The sequence below is a fragment of the Cephus cinctus genome, unplaced genomic scaffold (assembly GCF_000341935.2).
Source record: "Cephus cinctus unplaced genomic scaffold, Ccin1 Ccin1_scaffold0029, whole genome shotgun sequence".
Taxonomy (NCBI): Eukaryota; Metazoa; Arthropoda; class Insecta; order Hymenoptera; family Cephidae; genus Cephus; species Cephus cinctus.
The window spans coordinates 545,640-564,875 of NW_014332776.1; the positions used below are offsets into that span (position 1 = coordinate 545,640).

Consider the following 19,236-nt stretch of genomic DNA (forward strand, 5'->3'; position numbering starts at 1 on the left):
TTAGAGGGCGCTTCTCTTGGAGCAAACCTACAGAGCAAACCCGCAAGAGATTTGAACTTACAATCGCCAACACTTTACTGTTTTGAAAATTTTGATTATTCGTATTTATTTCTACGAAGGAAACTCGATTGAAATGCCAAGAATTTTTGTATTAAGTTAATAAATTCAAATTATAGGTGTGTGCATAGTTCCGGGTACTTCGGGAACATAAATAGAAAACTAAAATACGTGACAATCGTTCATATCATAGTAGTTCAGAGAGAATTAATATTTTGATATTGAACAATTTTTGAAGATATTTCTAAAATCTTCATCTAATCATGCCTATATCGAAAACCATAAAGACCAATCGTATTACGGCTAGAGACAAACTTAGCGATCGAAACGGATGGCGACATTCGATATATAGTCCCAGTGCACCTGCAAAAGATTATTACAAGGGTCAATGGAAAGATGACAAGAAAGAGGGAAAGGGCACAGAATTTACTAGGTTCGTACTAACTTTATCTGCATTCTAATATACAGTACATAATATAATTATTATTCAGGTATAATTGGTTGTATGAAGGTGACTGGTTAAATGGTTTAAAACACGGTTATGGGACTCTCAGTAGAACTGCGAAGGATGGTACAACTTTTAAATCTTATACGGGTAACTGGTTGCATGGAATGAAACATGGATTTGGAGGACACTGGTATCAAAATGGAGATTACTATGAAGGTACATTCCAGAAAAATAAAAAACATGGATTTGGTCACATGTCCTATGGTACTAAAGCATTTTACCGAGGAATGTGGATGGACGATTATCCTCATGGAAAAGGAGTTTTAAATCAAGGTAAATCCCGTCTTGTATATCAGTGACGAACACTTTATGGTAAAATTAATTTAAACAGCTAATGGAAATACCTACGATGGTCAATTCTTCAATGGTAAAAAACAAGGGTATGGTGTATTTTATCATTTTGACACTGGTCAACTGCAAGAAGGAGTTTGGGATAATGATATTTGCTTAACAAGTACGATGAAGGATATTTGTTGGCGGCAGTCTGCAATACATCCTACTCCTTATCCCATTCCAATAGTCAGTCTATATTTTTTTTTATCATCTCATAAGTAATACATGAACACAATTTTTTACGTTTCCCACTTAATTTTTCAGTTACAACTGCAGAGCTGAATATTATACCACTGACAATGAAAACGAGCAAGAAGCATGGTATACCTTTATTGGTAATTAATAATTTAATTTTTATGACAAATCATTCATTTTGAGACTGAAGGCTGAGTCTATATATTTGGTATCTGTTCTTTTTGAAAATGTTTATAGTATCATATGGGAATAGAAAATTTTTATATTTATATGTATTCTGTCTCATGGTAGAAGTGTACTTGTCATTTTTCTAAACAAATACGTTTCTGTTTATTCAACATAATCATATCTATAACATAATAGATACTAATGTCTGTATATAATATTAAGTATAGATGTCACATATTAAAATATTGCTACGTTTTGCCGCATTGGCGCTTATGAATGGTTTAAAAATCTCATTAGTTCAAAAGCTAATGAACAAATCGTCGCAACCAGTGAATAGAAGCGACATTAAATTCAGATAGTCGGTCTACACGTGTCAGAGATAATAGCTAACTGAATCACCAAATAGATATTTCCCAATTAAGGATTAGAGCGCAAACATTGATTAATCAGCCTTTCAACTCGAACAGCTGTAGTTCAAAATGCCATTCAAATAGAAATTTCCAATGATTCAGCTGTGAAATCGTGGACGCATTTTATAATATATGTATATATGTATACATATATAACTATAGACAAAGAACAATTCATAATAGCAAACACGCTTTAGAATTTTTTATTAATCCTGAATCAAATGGACGAGACTCTTTCAGCCTTGTGAATTGTTTAGATTATGTTTCGTTGAACGTTATGATATTTCATATAAGATATAAGTTAAGATTTAAGATTCTTCAATATAAATCTTACTGGTTACAATAAATTTTTATATATCATCCATTCGTATTGAGCGAGTCGACCGAACTTTACTTGTCGGAAGCGTATCACTGCCATTATTTTAAGTCACTATGCATGAAAGGGAATGTTTCAGATTCGTATTTACAATGGCGTCAAGGTGATTTTACCGTCTTCCACTTTTGTAGTTACTTGATCTGCGAGTAGACTGATCCAACTCTATAGCATGCAATAGGAAAGTAAGTCCATGTCTATTTAGTACATGATAAAGGAATAGTACATTATCATGAAGGAAGACAGTCTCAGTCCGTTACAAAATAACTTAGAATTAGACAGAACTGTACAGGAAGAAAACCAATTCCAGACTATTCGACTTTACCAAGTTACAGTCCGAAATATATCCAAGAGTGGACTCAAGCATAATGCCAAAAAAAAAAAGATATTTTTCGGACCAAAAAGTTATACTCTAGACAAACCAATATTTATCTCCGTACCTCTTCTGTTCAGTCATCGATGACTTCTCATCTAACAACTGATCCAAAGAAGATGTCAATCGCTTGAATAATCCTCTGTATCATATTAGCACTGGTTATTTGTCCCGATCAGTTACTCCTTAAGAGCTGTTGCATTAAATTTCCCTAATACGATCACATCGCACGACGTTATATAAAATCGTATACTGCCTACCTTCTAGAAGGATACAAGGTATCAAAAGCAGATAAACAGATACATGAGAAACTCCACGTATATCCTATACTGAACATTCTTCACCCTGATCCACAGGAAGACGGTTCAGACGATATGGGTACTACCTTGAAGAAGATTGACACCATTTCTACCCTCAACATCAGTTGATTCAATTTGTTCCTTGAGAAGCTCAAGTTCCCTGATACCCGAAATGGTAACTTCGTATTTGTGCGCCACTAGACTTCGGTAAAAGTGGATCGCAAAGGCTAGGAAGATAATGAGAACTGGTATCAGGACTATACAAGCCGACCAAGCAGCCACTTCGGAGAAGTCGTAGAATTTAACCCAGCACAGGATCGCAATTTCCAAAAGGAAGAGAATAAGACCAAGAAGCGTCGAAAAGGCCCACGCAACTTCTATGTACCAATGAAGACGTTCATGTGGAGATTCGTGTACAAGGCTAATACTATGCAAATTGCACACAGCTTCTATGTTTGGTAGAATGCAGGTAGATATCATCAAGGCCAGCATGTGAACTGCTACTAGAAGTGTTGTACAAATCGCAAAAGCTATCAGCATCCCATCAGGTACCTGCGTATCGCTATTCAACTGTACCTCAACCATGGCGACCTGTAACACAAACAGAATATAACTACTATCATATCAGTTAATAGAATCCAAAGAAGTTTTCTAAGAATACTGAAACTATACCATGGCAAAACCAGAGAGCAACGCCGACGTCTTGCTGGAGGCTTTGAGTTTAGCTCGGCTGAGCTGCAGTTTTCTCCACGATAAATAGCCCGGCGTATGTAGACCGTCTCCGGACTGTGACATCTTTGACTAAAGAACAGACAAGTAAATACTTTCATAACGGAAAAAAGTCCTAAGATACCTAGAAATAAGACATTTGCGGTATCGAGTGTCATATTTTAAAATGGTTAATAAGTAAATTCACTAGTACATTCTAAACATATGAAATGGCTAAAAGGCAAATTCTAAAAGGCCATTCGCAATAGACGTAACGAATGTTAGTAGATTTCGTACAGACTTGGTAAAGTACTATGAGGAGACATACCAAACGTTGGTGCCAATTGAAGGAGAAGAAGTACTTGTGGCAAGTCCGACGTGGAATAAAAATACCGTGAAGTGCTGAACCAAACAAAATAAGAAGGAACATTAACGGAAACCTCGAGAGCACCGCAACAGAATACAGTTAATTGAGAAGCGACTCAGATATGCCACAAAGGTTTATATTACAGTCCATTAAACTCTAGCAAAGTCGCACGGACTGATAGATATGAAGTAAAATGCCCTATATGTTACACAATCGATATTACCATGTTATCTTAGTCCCCAGAGAAATATTATTTTTCTCGCTACTTTATGTAATTTGATAACTCTAATATGTTTACACAAATCAAGAGTAATGGTGTGATATGAAAAATAAATTTAGACACAGAAACGTTTCTCGATTGACCATCATGTTAGTTGATTCTAACATTACAATTAGTATAATAATAATAAACCAGTGATCAGCTATGGCAATGAAGTAAAGTGTAAAAATAATTTGACAAAAGAAGACAGCAATACTGATATTAGTCACAATCGTCTAAATGTGATTTTACAATATTTATTGACAAATATTCACTTACGGTTGTTAAGTTCCAGTAGGTACGCGCAATCCAGTGAGAAAAGGGTTGTTAAAATTAATTAAAGCGCCAATAAGCATTACCAGAAATATATACCGAGCAGTTAATATGAATCGCATACCAATTGACACCAATTATTCATAGGGTATGTCATTAATTAACTGACCTGACAATTATGGAGCCGCTTGTGAAAGCAGTGCCCGTTGTTATTGTGCAGAGAATAGGTCTGTCCTCCCAAGTGTGAGGAGGGAGGTTGTACGCCCTCCACACCAAACACTGAATTCCGACCAGTGCTTGTCGACCATACAGACATTAGGCCACTTTATTGTACGATCCTGACCAACGCTGAAAGATAAAAAATCAAATTAGTGAATAAGATAAGATTCTTTATTGAAAAGAGTCGTTCTAGAAACTCTAGTCGTTCCTAACCTAAAAAAGCATTAAACAGTGTATGCCAGAGTGATATTCTAGGTTGTACGTATGGGTGCCTAAGCTCGTTGAGGAATTTAGAGAAGCCTATATTGTGAATGCAAAAATAGTATAATGAATTTCCTTGAAAAAAAGAATGTAGTGAAAAATTCAGGCACCTAGTTTATAGCGCTATTCCGAGAATACTAAGTCAGACGAGCGGGTTTATACGAATTGGAATACAATTTTACGAGGCCGACGGCATCTAAATATTTGGCAACCAGAGCGTATAATAACTTCAGGTATACCAACCAGCAATAGAAGCAACAACAATATTTCACTTTAGCAGCAGACAAATCATTGTTATTATAATAGTTTATTTTTCTGGCGAGAACGTGAAATCTCTTCGCCTGAGAATGCACGATTTGATAGAGGGAGAAAAATGTATGTTTCCATGATAATCAATTGATTTTCAACACAGTGGTGGTTGTACTGTGTATGTATAAGTTTCATGACTCCTGGCCATTTAATTGTGCTACGTTATTCACAAGGAGAAGGTGCTGCGCTAACCTCCACATTTGTGGGTCAGGGTAAGGAACTATCATCGTAACACCATTCTGGTAACTCAGACTACTTTAACAGACTTCAGTCATGATTCGACTAAATAAATAAAAAAGAATTCAAATCATTGCAAGCCGTCGACGCGTCACTCATTAATGAAGTGAATTCCTTCAAGCTGATAATAACGGCGAATATCAATGAAAATCTAAGTATTCAGTATTTAATGTGTTATTTCCGCATGGAAATTCTTACGTGACGTAACATCGCGATAACCGAAGCCTCACTGAAATTTCATCCTTTTCAAACAACACACATTGCATTGTGCATCCTCGACTTGTAGTTGCCTGTACAGTCGTACAAAAAAGTTTATCCTATCAAAAAACAAAATTGTGTATATTTTACTAAGACACAAAATATGCATCGCAAAACCCATAAACAAAATACCCCAGGCTTAATCACTACTATATTTTGACTAAAACTTTCAAATAATTTTCCCGTATCTTCATATCTCTGAGTGACAAGAGACTTTTTTGTACAACTGAAAATTAAATGTAAAATGAAATAAGCCTTCTGTTGACTTTATACATTCATTGCGTAATCAATTCTCTTTTTTAAACAGTACTCAAGCCTCGGTATTTGCGGAACCAACCATTATTTATTTATCACAACCCCAAAGACACTTTTGTGTATACTGACAAGGATAAAAAATTCTCCCACGCTTAAAATTTCTTGAGTGTTTTACATACTTGACCGTATTTCTTAGTTTAGTAATGGAATGTGGGTCATAATCGAAGTTCGCGACTAAGTAATAATCCCAATAAATTTGACTAGACTATATTCGCATTAGTTTGCTTAAAATAATCTTGGGCGACGTTTGCAAAATTGTGATGCTCCTAGGATAACACGACTCGAGCACATTAAATAATCATATTATATGATTTGATTTCGATAAATAACTAAGCACTATATTATTGTCACTATTTATTTACTTACATCACGGCTTGTAATAACAAAATGAATAACGTTCCAACGTCTATTAAAGTTAATTAATAAGTTCATAAATTTAAAGCTTTGTTCAATTTCCCAGTACATATATGTCTTGCCATAGCCACGTATTGTTTGTATGACTACAAAGAATGTAAGCGGAGCAAACACTTGTCACAAGATACCGTGGGTCGTAATTCAATAGACATGAAAACTTAAGGCATTAAAGGCCTAAGTCAAGCTAGAGAGAATCCTCGTTAAATAATTATTCAGGACAATATTTGCTTATGCTTACACGTATGTCTTGGAGAAAATGCCGCGTTATACCGGTATCCAACAATGAAGATATTCACGAATGAAAAGAACATTTCTTTTAGCTAAGAAAAATAATGGTATGTATAAAGAATTCGATACAGGCATCGACACTTATGAACGTCAGTGATAAGGACCATGTGATTAAATAAGGCAGTGGCATTATTAAGCATTTATTTACGTTGTCAATATGACATCATATACTAGTATTAGTTTGATTGGCTGTATTAATAATAAAGCATCGAATATACTTTGCAATGGCTGTTATATAGCGGCTATATTATGCGTATAAAGTGTCTTATAATTATATACCTACGCACGTTATAGTAATGTGTCAAAGCGATCGCCTCAAATGGAAATAATTTCTACCGTCAATTGCCAATTAATGATTCATATCATTTAAAATTTATATTAATAGTCAAGTCCCGGTGCACTCTTTTTACGACAATTGACTGGCAGCACGTTTTATTGAGCATATGTGGAGCATTGGTGCTGTTGAATAACAAATGCCTTGTATGACAGGTCAGTCAAATTGGCAAGAGGGTCTAGCCAAAAAAATGTTCGAGTGTAGGAGAAAGATGTTAATTCAAAAATTAAATACTGCTCGACGTGCATAAGAGAGACGAGACATTCTTAGCTTCTTTAGATGTAAAATACGTATTGAGGAAACGCTTCAAAAACAAGAGAATAAAATTCTGTGTGAAATGATATTTAGTGTAGTATATCGGTTGCGTCAAGGTTTAACAAGTCTTTTTTGTTTGGCAGGGGATAAAGTGTTTATTCTTATCCTCCTTTCGATGACACGGCAGGAGCCAGACATTAACGGAGACTTATTAATGCATTCTTTGAGGCTTACGGTACTGCACGAAATTACATCCATAAGTGGAAATACTTTTTGTATAGTCGATTAATAGATGTCAGTTATTCGGCTTTAAAATACTAAAACGTCTCTTAGAATTTTGGGATTTCAGTGCCAGTATCACTAAAAATACCATGTGTGCTGTGACTCCATACCTGGCTCGTGTACGAAATTAACACAGGATTTGTTAAAGTGTGCAAAGCATATTGCGAGTTAACTCCAAAATAATATTATGATTGTCCATAGTCGACGTAGATATAGTAGGAAGTGATTAATATGATAACTTTGTAGGTTAAGTCAGTCCGTAAGACAATTATTACCATTTTCAGTATGAGGAACGTACACGATGCAAGAACATATCTATGTCGCCACTATTAGTTAGAATTTTATAGTAAAGAAATTATCACAATGTTACCGAACATTCAATCCACCATTGTATCACATTTGCCACACTGATTAAATATCGTGGCACTCTACGGCAGACACAAAACAAATGCTTTACCGTTCCGAATCGAAGTGCCAACCGATGACGAGAATTACCGAGGATTGCCGAAGCCAAGAAAGTTAACTGTCGCGCATGCGCACTTTCAAGTTCAAGGCAAAATGCATTGCCGCGCGCAAAACGTAAACCAATCGTTATGCAGCATCCAGCCGGACAGACTTATTACACATGATATTATACAATCTCAACGAACATTACTTCCAGTCTCCAATTTACTCTGCTACCCGAGTATCCGGTTAGCAAGCATGCCTTTCTATCTATCACAGCTTAATTAATATGTATATACAGTACTACTCATACTCTATTGTGTACTGATAACGAGAGCACAGGACCATTTCAACTGCAGGCGAAATATCAAATTCAAATACATCATGCCAAATGTATCAAACAATCTTATCGTTCCAGAATTCAGAAATTGTATAACACTTCTATTGTTCATGAACGTATTTCCTCTATACATATGCAGGATATTATGATAATATGTTGTTAATCTTTGGTGTAACGAGTTATACATATAGTATCACATGATTATGTGTCGTTGCTAAGATTGTACATAGATGAATGTACGTTATATGATAGAAAGAGTTATTGTTTGTAATTCTTAGAATGATTAACAAAACAGTACCATAACTCAAGGAAGTTAAAAATAAAAGTTTCGATACAACAGTCACTCAATAGTGATGCGATTGTAAGCAGCACAAACTACTAAATTAAGCAGCAAAACTTTTGATGCCAGCATCATAAAATTAGCGTAGACCTTTGAATCCGAGAAGTTTGAAAATTTACTCCTGCATGATTCACAATGATTCTCAATCTGGCAGAGTTTCAAAAGCCATTGTCCGCCCATGCGCGTTTCCTTTGAAACCGAAGATTTTCTATAGACAATAGATCCAAATGTTTACATGAAAGGTTTCATCGGATTTTAATGGGTAGATTATTTTTAATATTTATACAATGGAATTACCCTTATGTCGAATTAACAAAGCACTGCAATTCCTATCTATAGCGCTCAGGTAACCCAATAACCTGTAACCTATAGACACCCCGGGTATTGGACGACACGTATCGCGTGTTGGACAAGTAGTTTAATTTGGGAGTTTGACTCTACATGTCAATTGGCCAGGATGCTACCACTTCTGTAGAGAGGTGATGCAGCAGTCATGGTCAGGGCACCCCTAGCCTACTTCCTAGTGGTGCAGTCTAATCTATTTAAATGTGCATTCCAAGGGAAACATAATACTGTTGAATTTTAATCATCCGCTACTTAAAGTTATTTCGCTTTAAATCACTATAATGATTAATTGATAGAGGACGGATGATAGTGATTGATTATGGCTCGTCATGTAGGCAACATCAGAAATACCCTTCAGGCTATGAAATCTGTATGGGTTAAGTATAGTGAAGTCATGCGATGGTCGCAATAACAAAATTAAAGGACCGGCATCATGCTTATTAATAGAACGCCTCATATTTGCTTTAGGATGGGAAACCCAACAGAATTTGTTTAAAGAGACAGTCATCTTTTAAATTGTACTTTGATGCTTATAGCTTTATACTTTAATCTGTCCTGAACAGTATAGTTTGCTAGTAAGTTGAATTTGGCAATTGTACACTTGAGAATCGTCGTGACTGATTGTGTTTATATCAATTGAGACGTTTAAAACGAATATTAATATTTACTTTACTGTATTATTATTTGCTTAGTTACGTGCGATCACAGTATATTCAAATACGGTAATATATATATTTCTACGCAAAGATATACATGTCTGGAAGGAATATCGATATCCTATCTGTAACTTTAAGCTATTTCATACATAGAACAATTTTATATAACCACTACACAAGAATAGATACTCCGTTTAATTTAGATAGCGGATTTGAAATCCTTATGTGGGTTTAACGTTATTCAAATTGGTCACAATATGGCCACACACTGTACTTCCTATATTTGAGTTTTCTGTTTCTTAATGTAAGTCGGTTACTAGGTTAATATATCTCCCAGACAATATATAAATCTTACTAATCCTTAAGATACTTTAAAAACAACCTCCTTCCCAATGGACATCTTCAAGACGACTTTTGGACATTATATGTTGTTGGGGTTTCTAGATTTCGTGCAACACAATATAGTCATAGTGTCCCAATTAACCGTCAGCACGATGATTGCTTGTTATGATCATGAAATGCCACACTTAATTATACGCACAAAGCATATTTGCTGTCGGACCTTGATAATATATTATACTGTCAGTCGTAATGGTTATTATTGATTATGAAAAATTATTAAGTAAATAAACTGATCCATGTTACAATACAAATTCGCACGTAATTATATAAATTGAAGCGTATGTTTCACTCACAAAAATAATATGCTTTGAAAGTTCTCGTAACTTTTTACTGACTTCTCAACTTTACTTCAAAATACACTCCTCGTATAGCGGCGTTTCCCCTGAGCTTTCTTTCTAAACTATCGTACCGAGAGAGGATGGCTTCCTCTACTCTTTTGTGCCTCGTAGCGCACGTGTTATCCGCGCTCTATCGAATGCTCGACCTATTACAGTGGAGTTGCAGTTTTCCGTAATATCACTCTCTTGCTAGTTATCGCGTCTTAGAGCCCCGGATGTGCACTTAGACAGAGCGTCGACTGTACTACAGTTCGTATTGAAAATAAGTTCCCGAAACGTTTCCCTACAGTGTGATAAAACTTCAAATCCCACGCATGCGTCATTTACAGCGCCTTAGTAATTGGCTTAATAAATGCATCAAATGCACGCAATCTGGCCTTCTTATTTACACGCTCGTTTATACTGACGAGAATCAAACAGTACTTTGCCACAATAAGTGAATATTCATTATAGAACGGTAGTCTGATAAACAAACTGGTTCGTTTGGAGCAGGAAAAAAGGAAAACAAAAGAAATGTGTCAAGTCAGAGACCGAAGAACAGGAAAACTTCTGAGATTTTATGCTTTCGCGGCCAATATTATTAATAATACTCATGGTTTCCGAACGAAAATCATGAGTACAAAGGAAAACTTCTTATCATCTGCATATTTCCTCCTCTATCACATTGCGGCTCTATTCTTATAGTCGTAAGTTTTTCAAATAGACGTGTCTGAAGTATACACCTAATTTGATTTATTATTAAAAGTAAATGTTTGTCTCAGTTAGCCGTAAAATTATTTCACTTACAAGAAAATCGGAAATTATCCTTCCTTCGACGTAGCTGTTTATCTACTGCAACGCTGCGTCCTCCAAGTCAATGCACTTTTTCGTTAAGTTTACTTTCTCGACCAGTACACACGAGTATTGCAGTTTGATGTCGACGTACAAGCCCAATATTCTATTTCTTGAATATTTTTGTTCAAAACTGTTTAGAATCGATGAAGGTTACTGACCATTTTGCACCACTGTTGGGAATCCTGGGAAAATATTCCGTAATTATTGGAACGCTGAATAACTGTAAATATCCTTTTTTCTAATGTAAGCGATACAAAATGCATTCTGTATGTACACTAACCGTAAGCTGCTTCGATGGTGGATTCCTACTTTCATCAGCACGATCGATACAAGTCCCTTTACTGATATTATTTTTTACCGTACACTTGTGATATGAATCTCACAACTTTGCACTGAGGCGACTAGATGGCGACACTATACCGTTACCCACAGTGCAGTTACAGTTTGTTATGCATTTACAGTTTGTTATGAACTTTCAAATGTACTAATTAATTAATTCGTTGCAAATATTAGACAGTATAAAGATCCACAAGAGTCAATTATTCTATATAAATAAAAAAGAGTAATAATAAAGTAATTACCAAATTTATAACTCTAATTCATTACTACAAATATTTATTCGTAATATTGAAATATTACTCTTTTCAGCATACCTATACGAACGCTCTCAAGTTAGTAAAATCTCAATGTACTATGAATTGGCACAATGTTGACAGTGATGATTCAAAGATTTCTCACTGTTTTGTTTATCTCTTGCGTCTTTCACCTGAGGTAATGGTGGGGCTCGCACCAGTCATGTTGCACATTCCTGCCGATGGGGAGTAGTTGCGCGCTGTCGCTCCTTGAGAATAGTGTCGATCACTTGTAATAGTAGTAGTAGTATAGTGAAGGTACGAAAAATTAGTTTACTTGTTGACGGAATTAGGCAGAAGTGGACTGTGAAAACAATGGCTCCATTGAATTTGGCAGATGATCAACGCTTCGCTCTGATGAAGGTAACGTGAAGAGATTAACGTCACAGTGAAACACGAATAAAAAAAAGAGACTTATTTTCGCGTGCTATACAACAACCAGAGAATAACTCATGCTAAATAGAAGTAAATTTTGATAATACAAATTGGAGTGACCGTTTGATAATATCTACGCAAATGATCGTCCAGTTCCTTTGGCGTTTTGAACAATACTTTTCGCAAGATAATATTAGAGCATTATAACGTATTTGACAATTAAATAAAAATTCTTTATATACTTCAATGACAATGAAATTATTTTCTTTACTTGATGTAATTCATATCATTTCAAGAAAGGTTAAACAATACATTAAGTCAGTGACCCATTATCAATGTGTTTGGTTTGAATTAAATATCGCATCCTGATAAGAATCAATCGATTTATCATATATTATTATAGTTCCAAGTTTTGCGACCCATGAATAAATTTTGTGTAAGCTCATATTACAAGAAAAATGACTAAAAAAACAGGTAATATGTCAAAGTAATTATTGTTTGATAATGATATAATAAAATGAATTTTTAATAACAACGACCTTGGCATCAAACTACGTCAATCTAACCGTTTTATGTTAAAGCCGGTTCAAATAAACTTTCCAAGTAAAAAATATCGCCTGAAGGATGAGGATAAATAACCACAAGAGAATATCTACATGATGCTATTTATATGCGGCCGCCATATAGGTACAGCAAGACATGCAAAATGTATCTTCAAATATATATGAACCAGTGACAATCTTCATCCTATCATCTACTATACAGTTTCGTGCATATAGGAATAATAAATTTCATCTCTTGAAAGCGCTCTTCACGTATGACCTCCAAGTCATTACGTAATACAGAGTTCCCAAAGATATTTAAGTTTCTCCATGACGTTCATGACGAGTATTATGCACGTTATACGCACATCGTTCCACTGTCACTGCAGCAAATAGTACAGCTCATTGGTACTTATCCATAATAATTCAACAATTTTTAAAACTTAGTCGATCTTTGAAATGACGTCACATGGTTCTACAAAATATTTCAACTTAATAAAAAACGATAATAAAAACTATATGCAAAACTAGATATTATGTATAGCTGTATAATATGTAGTATCACGGTCAGCTGTGCAGTAATAGGCAAGAACCAGTATGTAGATGAACACGTCAGATAACTAGTAAGCAATTTCGTTGAAATGGGTAACAACTGAACTTTGTATATTGGAGGTAAAACGAGCAATGAAAGGTAGAAACAGTTTGTAAAACGTGGAAATCATTCAGTTGAGAAAATGCCATTGAACAAGATGCTATAAATATTATCCAGCAGAATGCGTCTACAAGGAAATTTTCATAATCGTTCGTTTGGCCTCGAACTGTCGGATTGATTATGCAAAATGTAATTACCTGATATATTCACCATAATCGATCTCAGATTATTATAATAGAGGGTACTGGGTACTTATAATAGAGGATAGAGTACTGTTACATTATATTTTCCTCGCCAAACAAAGGGGACACCTCAGTGCATGAAATATTCTGACCCGTGAACTTTGTCGATTTATTATTCAATCGACGAGTGAATACGTTATGAAAAGTCATCGTTTTCGTGGATCCTTCTATTGGTGTTTCTTTCACATAGGATTCTTTTTCGACGAAGCTTTGAGACTGGTAGGAAGGAAATGAAAATTTATCAAACTCTCAAATATAACGGGTTCGACAGACTTCGATGGAATCGCCTAAGCCTTAGGCGTGTGTCGCAACGTTAATGAAATTTGGTCGAGTCTCACGCCATTTTTACGACTAGCTTCTACATGCGGAAGTACATTTTGAATAAGGCGCTAATAAGTTAGAACGTTTTTACAGTATTTCGGTAGTACACATATAGTATAGTCCCCTTACGTAAATGAGAGATTGAGATTGTTTTTCTAAGGATCTTGTATGTAATAAATAAACAAAAAAAGAGAACGTATAAGGATTAAATAACAAAATAACGATTTGCACTTGCGCCGATTATGCAATTTTGCTTGTAGAATTCTATTTTTAAAAAAGATCAATATCATACATTAATTAAGTTGCAGGCTAAACACTTAAGTAAGAATTGGTAATATCGATTTAATAATAAGACAAATTTTATTCAATATCAATGTAATTGTTTGCGTCTGATCGTTCGATGCAGTTTAAAGCAATGATAGTATTCTTTTATAGCGGCCATTGAACTGTCTAGGAAATAAAGAAAGGTATCGTGCCTACGACTTAAGTACGTGTACGTAATAAGTGTGAAATACTTAATACTCAAAACTTTTATAATTTCTTAGTATATTTATATGCCAAGTATCATGTTGGGTACGTTCATTGCCAGGTAACGACAATTTAATTCGCAAACTAAAGAGAGATTGCTCGATCGTTGTTCTACTGACACAATTATTTTTGGTTCGACTGATAGCTGCTATAATCGGGTACGTTCATGCAGTTACACTTTTTCTTTTCTTTCTCTTCTGTACGATGCTTTAAGAGAATTTAATCGTAGGAAACATAGCGCTATTTATAAGAGACAGTTAAATCATTCATATTACATATTCAGTGTGAATTTATATATTTATATACTTTATAACTAATATCAAAAGTAATCAGTATATAGGTAGTAGGAATTATATATTTACATAATTTATAGCTAATCTTGAAAGGAGTTAGTGTGAACGTAACGACAGCTAAAATTTTGATACAGTAACATAGGATTTTGGGTAATTTCGATACAGAGCTGTTATGTATTAACTTTCTTGGCCGCGAGCGAATATTACGATAGTCAGTGAGTTCCTGTTAAGAATTACAAAAGTATACGAGGAAAAATATTAAATTTATACATCAATACATGTCATGAGCTAAGTGTGGGTATTGCGTATTTATGCAGTGCCTAATGTTAAAAATTAATTTCTTAATTTTTCGGTGTCATTGCTAAAACGAAGGTACTGAATATCTACAAGTCTAACTTACTAATGTTTCCAGTTTCATTCATGCTTAATTTAGAATTTTTTAATAAACATAACGTGCGTTCCTTAATCCGCATGGTGTATTTAATTAATTAGTGATTTTTGAATATATACAAATTATTGAAGTTTGCGCGTGCTAATTTCTCAAAAATTTTTATTATTTTTGTTGCAGTTTAGACGTAGCGTGCACGAGATTCTGGAACCACATCATGATGATCATTTTTTAGTTCGTTGGCTCAGAGGTAAGAAAAGAGAAAGAAGATTGATTTAATGGTTCCAGTAGAAGCTCTATGACGTTTAAAGAATTTTTGTTCGTAAAAATTTACCCAAAGTTTCGCATGTATCCAAGTTTTGTATCCAAGTAATATATTTTGCTATTGTTTTTCAGCCAGGAAGTGGGATGCCGCGGCCGCTGAAAAAATGCTCAGAGACGTGAGTATGCATGTATATCGACATCGAAATTTTTTTTAGCGGTTTATAGTTAGACTTTAATGTTTGTGTTAACGTAAGTCGAACGAAACTAGTCGTGCCGAACACAAATGACGTTCTGAGAAAGTCAGGGAAATGATTATAAGGTGGAACGGGCATTCTCCTTATTTGTGAACAGCGTTAAGCACTTTAACAGATTCGATGCATTAACGAGAAAATCATTTATTACAATTAAATGAAATTAGCAAGCATGACTGTGAAAGCAACTCTCTCTCTATGTTATTATGATGCCATTTTGCCTGGAAAAAAAAAATTGTGCTACAACACAAAGAGGCTCACCTATTCCAAGAAAAATGATTGTGAGTGTGTTAATATAAGTATAGAAATAATTGAATTGTGAATTCTGTTACCGACAGTCCTTGGAGTGGAGGAAACAGTGGGAAGTTGATAAACTGGACGAATGGGATCCACCACAAATCCTCAAGGATCATTTACCGCATGGACTCAGTGGCTTCGATAAGGATGGAGCGCCAGGTAGACAATTAACTGGAAAATTATATAAAGGCTATAAGTTTTAATTGATATCTGTTCTTTTAGTTGTCATAACTCCTTTCGCTGGTTTGGATATGTATGGTATCCTTCATGTGGTCTCTCGAAGAGATATGATTTGCATTACTATTCAACAACTTGAACGTTATTTAAAAATCTGTGAGGAACAGGCCAAGAAACATGGAGAAGCAGCTAGACAGATCACAGTCATCTTTGATATGGAGGGATTTAATCTTAGACAGTATATGTGGCGACCAGGTATGTTATTCTCCCTCGAGGTCGACAAATCACATGTTCACGTACTTAATTTTCTAATATCATCAAGAGGTACAACTTAAGGTTTTCCTTTCTGATTTTAGCTGGCGAAGTTGTTATTGCACTTATTCAAATGTATGAGGCTAATTACCCGGAAATCTTAAAAACATGCTTTATCATAAACGGTAATATATGTATATGTATGATATGTAACCGGGAAAATCAGGTGTTTCAGCATTTGGATTATACGTTCTTACATATGGATTATATTCTGCAGCTCCAAAAGTATTTGCTTTGGCTTTTTCCGTTGCTAAAAAATTCATGAACGAGTACACTTTGTCAAAAATTCAAATATACAAGGCTGATCCATCCAGATGGAAACATGCATTATTAGAAGTCATTCCAGAAGATCAAATACCGGTACACTTTGGTGGTACTCTTACTGATCCTGATGGAAATCCACGGCTCACGACCAAGGTAATTAATCATACTAACAACATATAATAAGAGTTTCTGGAAATTAATTGAGTATATGAATTTTACAGATTTGTCAAGGTGGTAAAGTACCGAAGGATCTTTATATAAATAAAGCAGAGAAGGATAAATCGAATGAAGATTTTACCACAGTTACTGTGCGCAAAGGAGATAAACTCAAATTAGATTTTAAACCAGCTCAACTGGGATCATTGTTGAGGTAATAAAATAAATGCGTATTAAATAAATACCGTAACTTGCGTATATGTAAATTTGCTTTAACGATTTATTATAGTTGGGAATTCAGAACTGAAGATCATGATATTAAATTTGGAATTTTGAGGAAAACCCATGATGGCGGACAAACGGAAATTGTACCGATTCATAGAGTGGCTGCACATCAACTGGATGAGATCGGTATTCTTACCTGTGAAGTGCCAGCTACTTGTAAGTATATTATGATCGTTGTTAGGAAAGCAGAATAGTGAAAAAAAACTCGTTTAACTTTGATCGTGTGACGGCAATGGATGTTACTTTTCTCTTATTTCAGATTCCGTTGTGTTCGACAACAGCTATAGTCTTTTACGGAATAAGAAAATACATTATTCCATACACATTTTACCGCCGAACGAGGGATTAGATGATCTTGCTCTTAAAAACTCGTAAAAATGTGCTAAATAATTCGAGTAAACGGAACACTAATGGAGTGAAAATGTTGTTACTGTACTTAAGGCATGAGAATGTACGCAACGCAACAAGTTTAAATGGAGTTGGATAAATCTCTGTAGTCCAACGTCTGATAATCAAAGTTGTACTACGTACTATGCATATAGTTATTTCTTTTATTGAATTAAGGTATGGGTGTAGTCATTATTGCCCTGGTTAGAATTATGGAAGGTTCTATGAATCATATATTATTTAAGGATCTTATAGAAAAAATCAATTTTTTATTAAGTAAAAATGTATGTGTTAAATACAGCCTTACGAATCAGTTATAAATGTTCAATATATAATCACTTGAGCTTATAAGATTTCATCAAGGGTTTTTTATATCCTTAATTATGCTACTCTTATTGACTTGCCTGCTCGTCATTTATTCCATTAATAAAGGATGACATATACTAATTATCTTCGTCTGTTACCAACATTTCAACAAGGCCTGTATCTAAGCACGCATCACCTTCTAGGCGTTTTTGCGTACCCCATCTTGCAAGCGTAGGTAACACATTCAGTTTGGTCCTTGTATCTGTACGGAATGGACACTTGAGATCCTTCCAGCTAAAAAATAATTTTTTTTTTGGTTTGTTATAAATTCTGGTTGAATCATGAAATTTTGTAAGGACATAACACATAAATATTATACGTACAACGGTCTATCTCCAACTTCTACATGAATGAAATGTGATTTTTCAGGTGCAGCACTCAATCCTTTCTCAATAACAGGTTCAGCTAAAATGAAAGTAGCATTTATGCTCAATAAATATTCATAACATGCAACTTCTGTCAAGAAAGTAAATATTGTTATAAATTGATTAGTTATGTTTGTGGCACAAACATTTTAGCATATGCATGAAGGATTTTATACTTGATATATTTTTTTTTGTTTAGTCCGATGTGCAAAATATACTATTTCCTTACTTAAAATCTAGATAAAAAACCTGGATGGATATGGCAGATAATTAATTATACCCCATAAAGTCAACAATTAGGTTGGATACTGAATAAATAAGTTATATATATAATAACATATACGAAATTGCGAGATGAAGACAAATGTGTCTGAAGTAATATCAAAATGTAAGTGCCGGAATGAAGGTTGAGTTACGAAAAATTGCGAAATAATTACCTTCAACACAATCAGGACACCAACTATTTCCATTAGGTAACTTTGTCCCACTATAGAGAATATGAATAGGTCCATCAGCTTTGAAATTTTCCATAAATTTAATAAAATTCTCATAACCCTCTACGTGATGCCGTATAACCATTTTCGTCGATTTTTGCCTATTAAAAATATAATGCGCGACACGCCTACTGCCTCTGGTGAGCATAAAATGCCCGTTAAAGTACACGGATCAATTACAGATAGAGTATTATCGTTGAACTCCAATCTATTGCTCATAGATTCCTAATACCGGACAGAAGCAAAAGCTTCGACGACTGTTTAACTGATAACGTCTGCTGTATAAACATATATACATATACCTATACAAACTATGAGCAATGTCGCCAACATTGATCACCTATATTATGCATTCCTGCACAATTTACTGTAATTTTCCTAAATACTAAATCATTACTTATTTATTACGCATATAAAGAAAATAACATGCAACAATACATAAATTTACAAC

The 19,236-nt window shown here is 34.7% G+C and overlaps 4 protein-coding genes across 15 annotated transcripts; 2 read left to right on the forward strand and 2 right to left on the reverse strand.

The window, feature by feature from the left end:
* The first annotated feature begins 183 nt into the window (after positions 1 to 183).
* On the forward strand, positions 184 to 1,858 carry LOC107267273 (MORN repeat-containing protein 3). Of its 3 annotated transcripts, XM_015738763.2 has the most exons (4): positions 184 to 490; positions 549 to 838; positions 897 to 1,084; positions 1,163 to 1,303. In XM_015738763.2, the coding sequence occupies exons 1-4, from the start codon at positions 321 to 323 to the stop codon at positions 1,178 to 1,180; spliced, it is 666 nt and encodes a 221-aa protein (XP_015594249.1). In that variant the 5' UTR covers positions 184 to 320; the 3' UTR covers positions 1,181 to 1,303. The 3 variants fall into 3 exon arrangements, with proteins under 3 accessions (XP_015594249.1, XP_015594242.1, XP_015594258.1); XM_015738756.2 differs by having other exon boundaries at positions 897 to 1,858; XM_015738772.2 differs by lacking the exon at positions 897 to 1,084 and having other exon boundaries at positions 1,163 to 1,858.
* Positions 1,213 to 11,711, reverse strand: LOC107267228 (calcium release-activated calcium channel protein 1). Of its 9 annotated transcripts, none has more exons than XM_015738663.2 (5): positions 11,475 to 11,711; positions 11,147 to 11,376; positions 4,493 to 4,671; positions 3,389 to 3,517; positions 1,213 to 3,307 (listed from the first exon to the last, which is right to left on the reverse strand). In XM_015738663.2, exons 3-5 carry the CDS (start codon positions 4,637 to 4,639, stop codon positions 2,783 to 2,785), a joined length of 801 nt encoding a protein of 266 aa, XP_015594149.1. In that variant the 5' UTR covers positions 4,640 to 4,671; positions 11,147 to 11,376; positions 11,475 to 11,711; the 3' UTR covers positions 1,213 to 2,782. The 9 variants fall into 9 exon arrangements, with proteins under 9 accessions (XP_015594149.1, XP_015594193.1, XP_024940509.1 ...); XM_015738707.2 differs by lacking the exons at positions 11,147 to 11,376; positions 11,475 to 11,711 and adding exons at positions 3,753 to 3,826; positions 7,771 to 7,985; XM_025084741.1 differs by lacking the exon at positions 11,475 to 11,711 and having other exon boundaries at positions 11,147 to 11,399.
* A 288-nt stretch (positions 11,712 to 11,999) lies between these two features.
* Positions 12,000 to 17,916, forward strand: LOC107267258 (SEC14-like protein 2). Of its 2 annotated transcripts, XM_025084696.1 has the most exons (11): positions 12,055 to 12,189; positions 12,783 to 12,888; positions 15,348 to 15,417; positions 15,564 to 15,607; positions 16,021 to 16,138; positions 16,202 to 16,411; positions 16,513 to 16,593; positions 16,686 to 16,885; positions 16,954 to 17,102; positions 17,178 to 17,329; positions 17,433 to 17,916. In XM_025084696.1, exons 4-11 carry the CDS (start codon positions 15,596 to 15,598, stop codon positions 17,546 to 17,548), a joined length of 1,038 nt encoding a protein of 345 aa, XP_024940464.1. In that variant the 5' UTR covers positions 12,055 to 12,189; positions 12,783 to 12,888; positions 15,348 to 15,417; positions 15,564 to 15,595; the 3' UTR covers positions 17,549 to 17,916. The 2 variants fall into 2 exon arrangements, with proteins under 2 accessions (XP_015594208.1, XP_024940464.1); XM_015738722.2 differs by lacking the exon at positions 12,783 to 12,888 and having other exon boundaries at positions 12,000 to 12,189.
* LOC107267293 (thioredoxin domain-containing protein 17-like) lies at positions 17,810 to 19,195 on the reverse strand. Its single transcript, XM_015738815.2, has 3 exons — positions 18,729 to 19,195; positions 18,250 to 18,331; positions 17,810 to 18,160 (listed from the first exon to the last, which is right to left on the reverse strand). The coding sequence occupies exons 1-3, from the start codon at positions 18,931 to 18,933 to the stop codon at positions 18,004 to 18,006; spliced, it is 444 nt and encodes a 147-aa protein (XP_015594301.1). The 5' UTR covers positions 18,934 to 19,195; the 3' UTR covers positions 17,810 to 18,003.
* Positions 19,196 to 19,236: the final 41 nt, after the last annotated feature.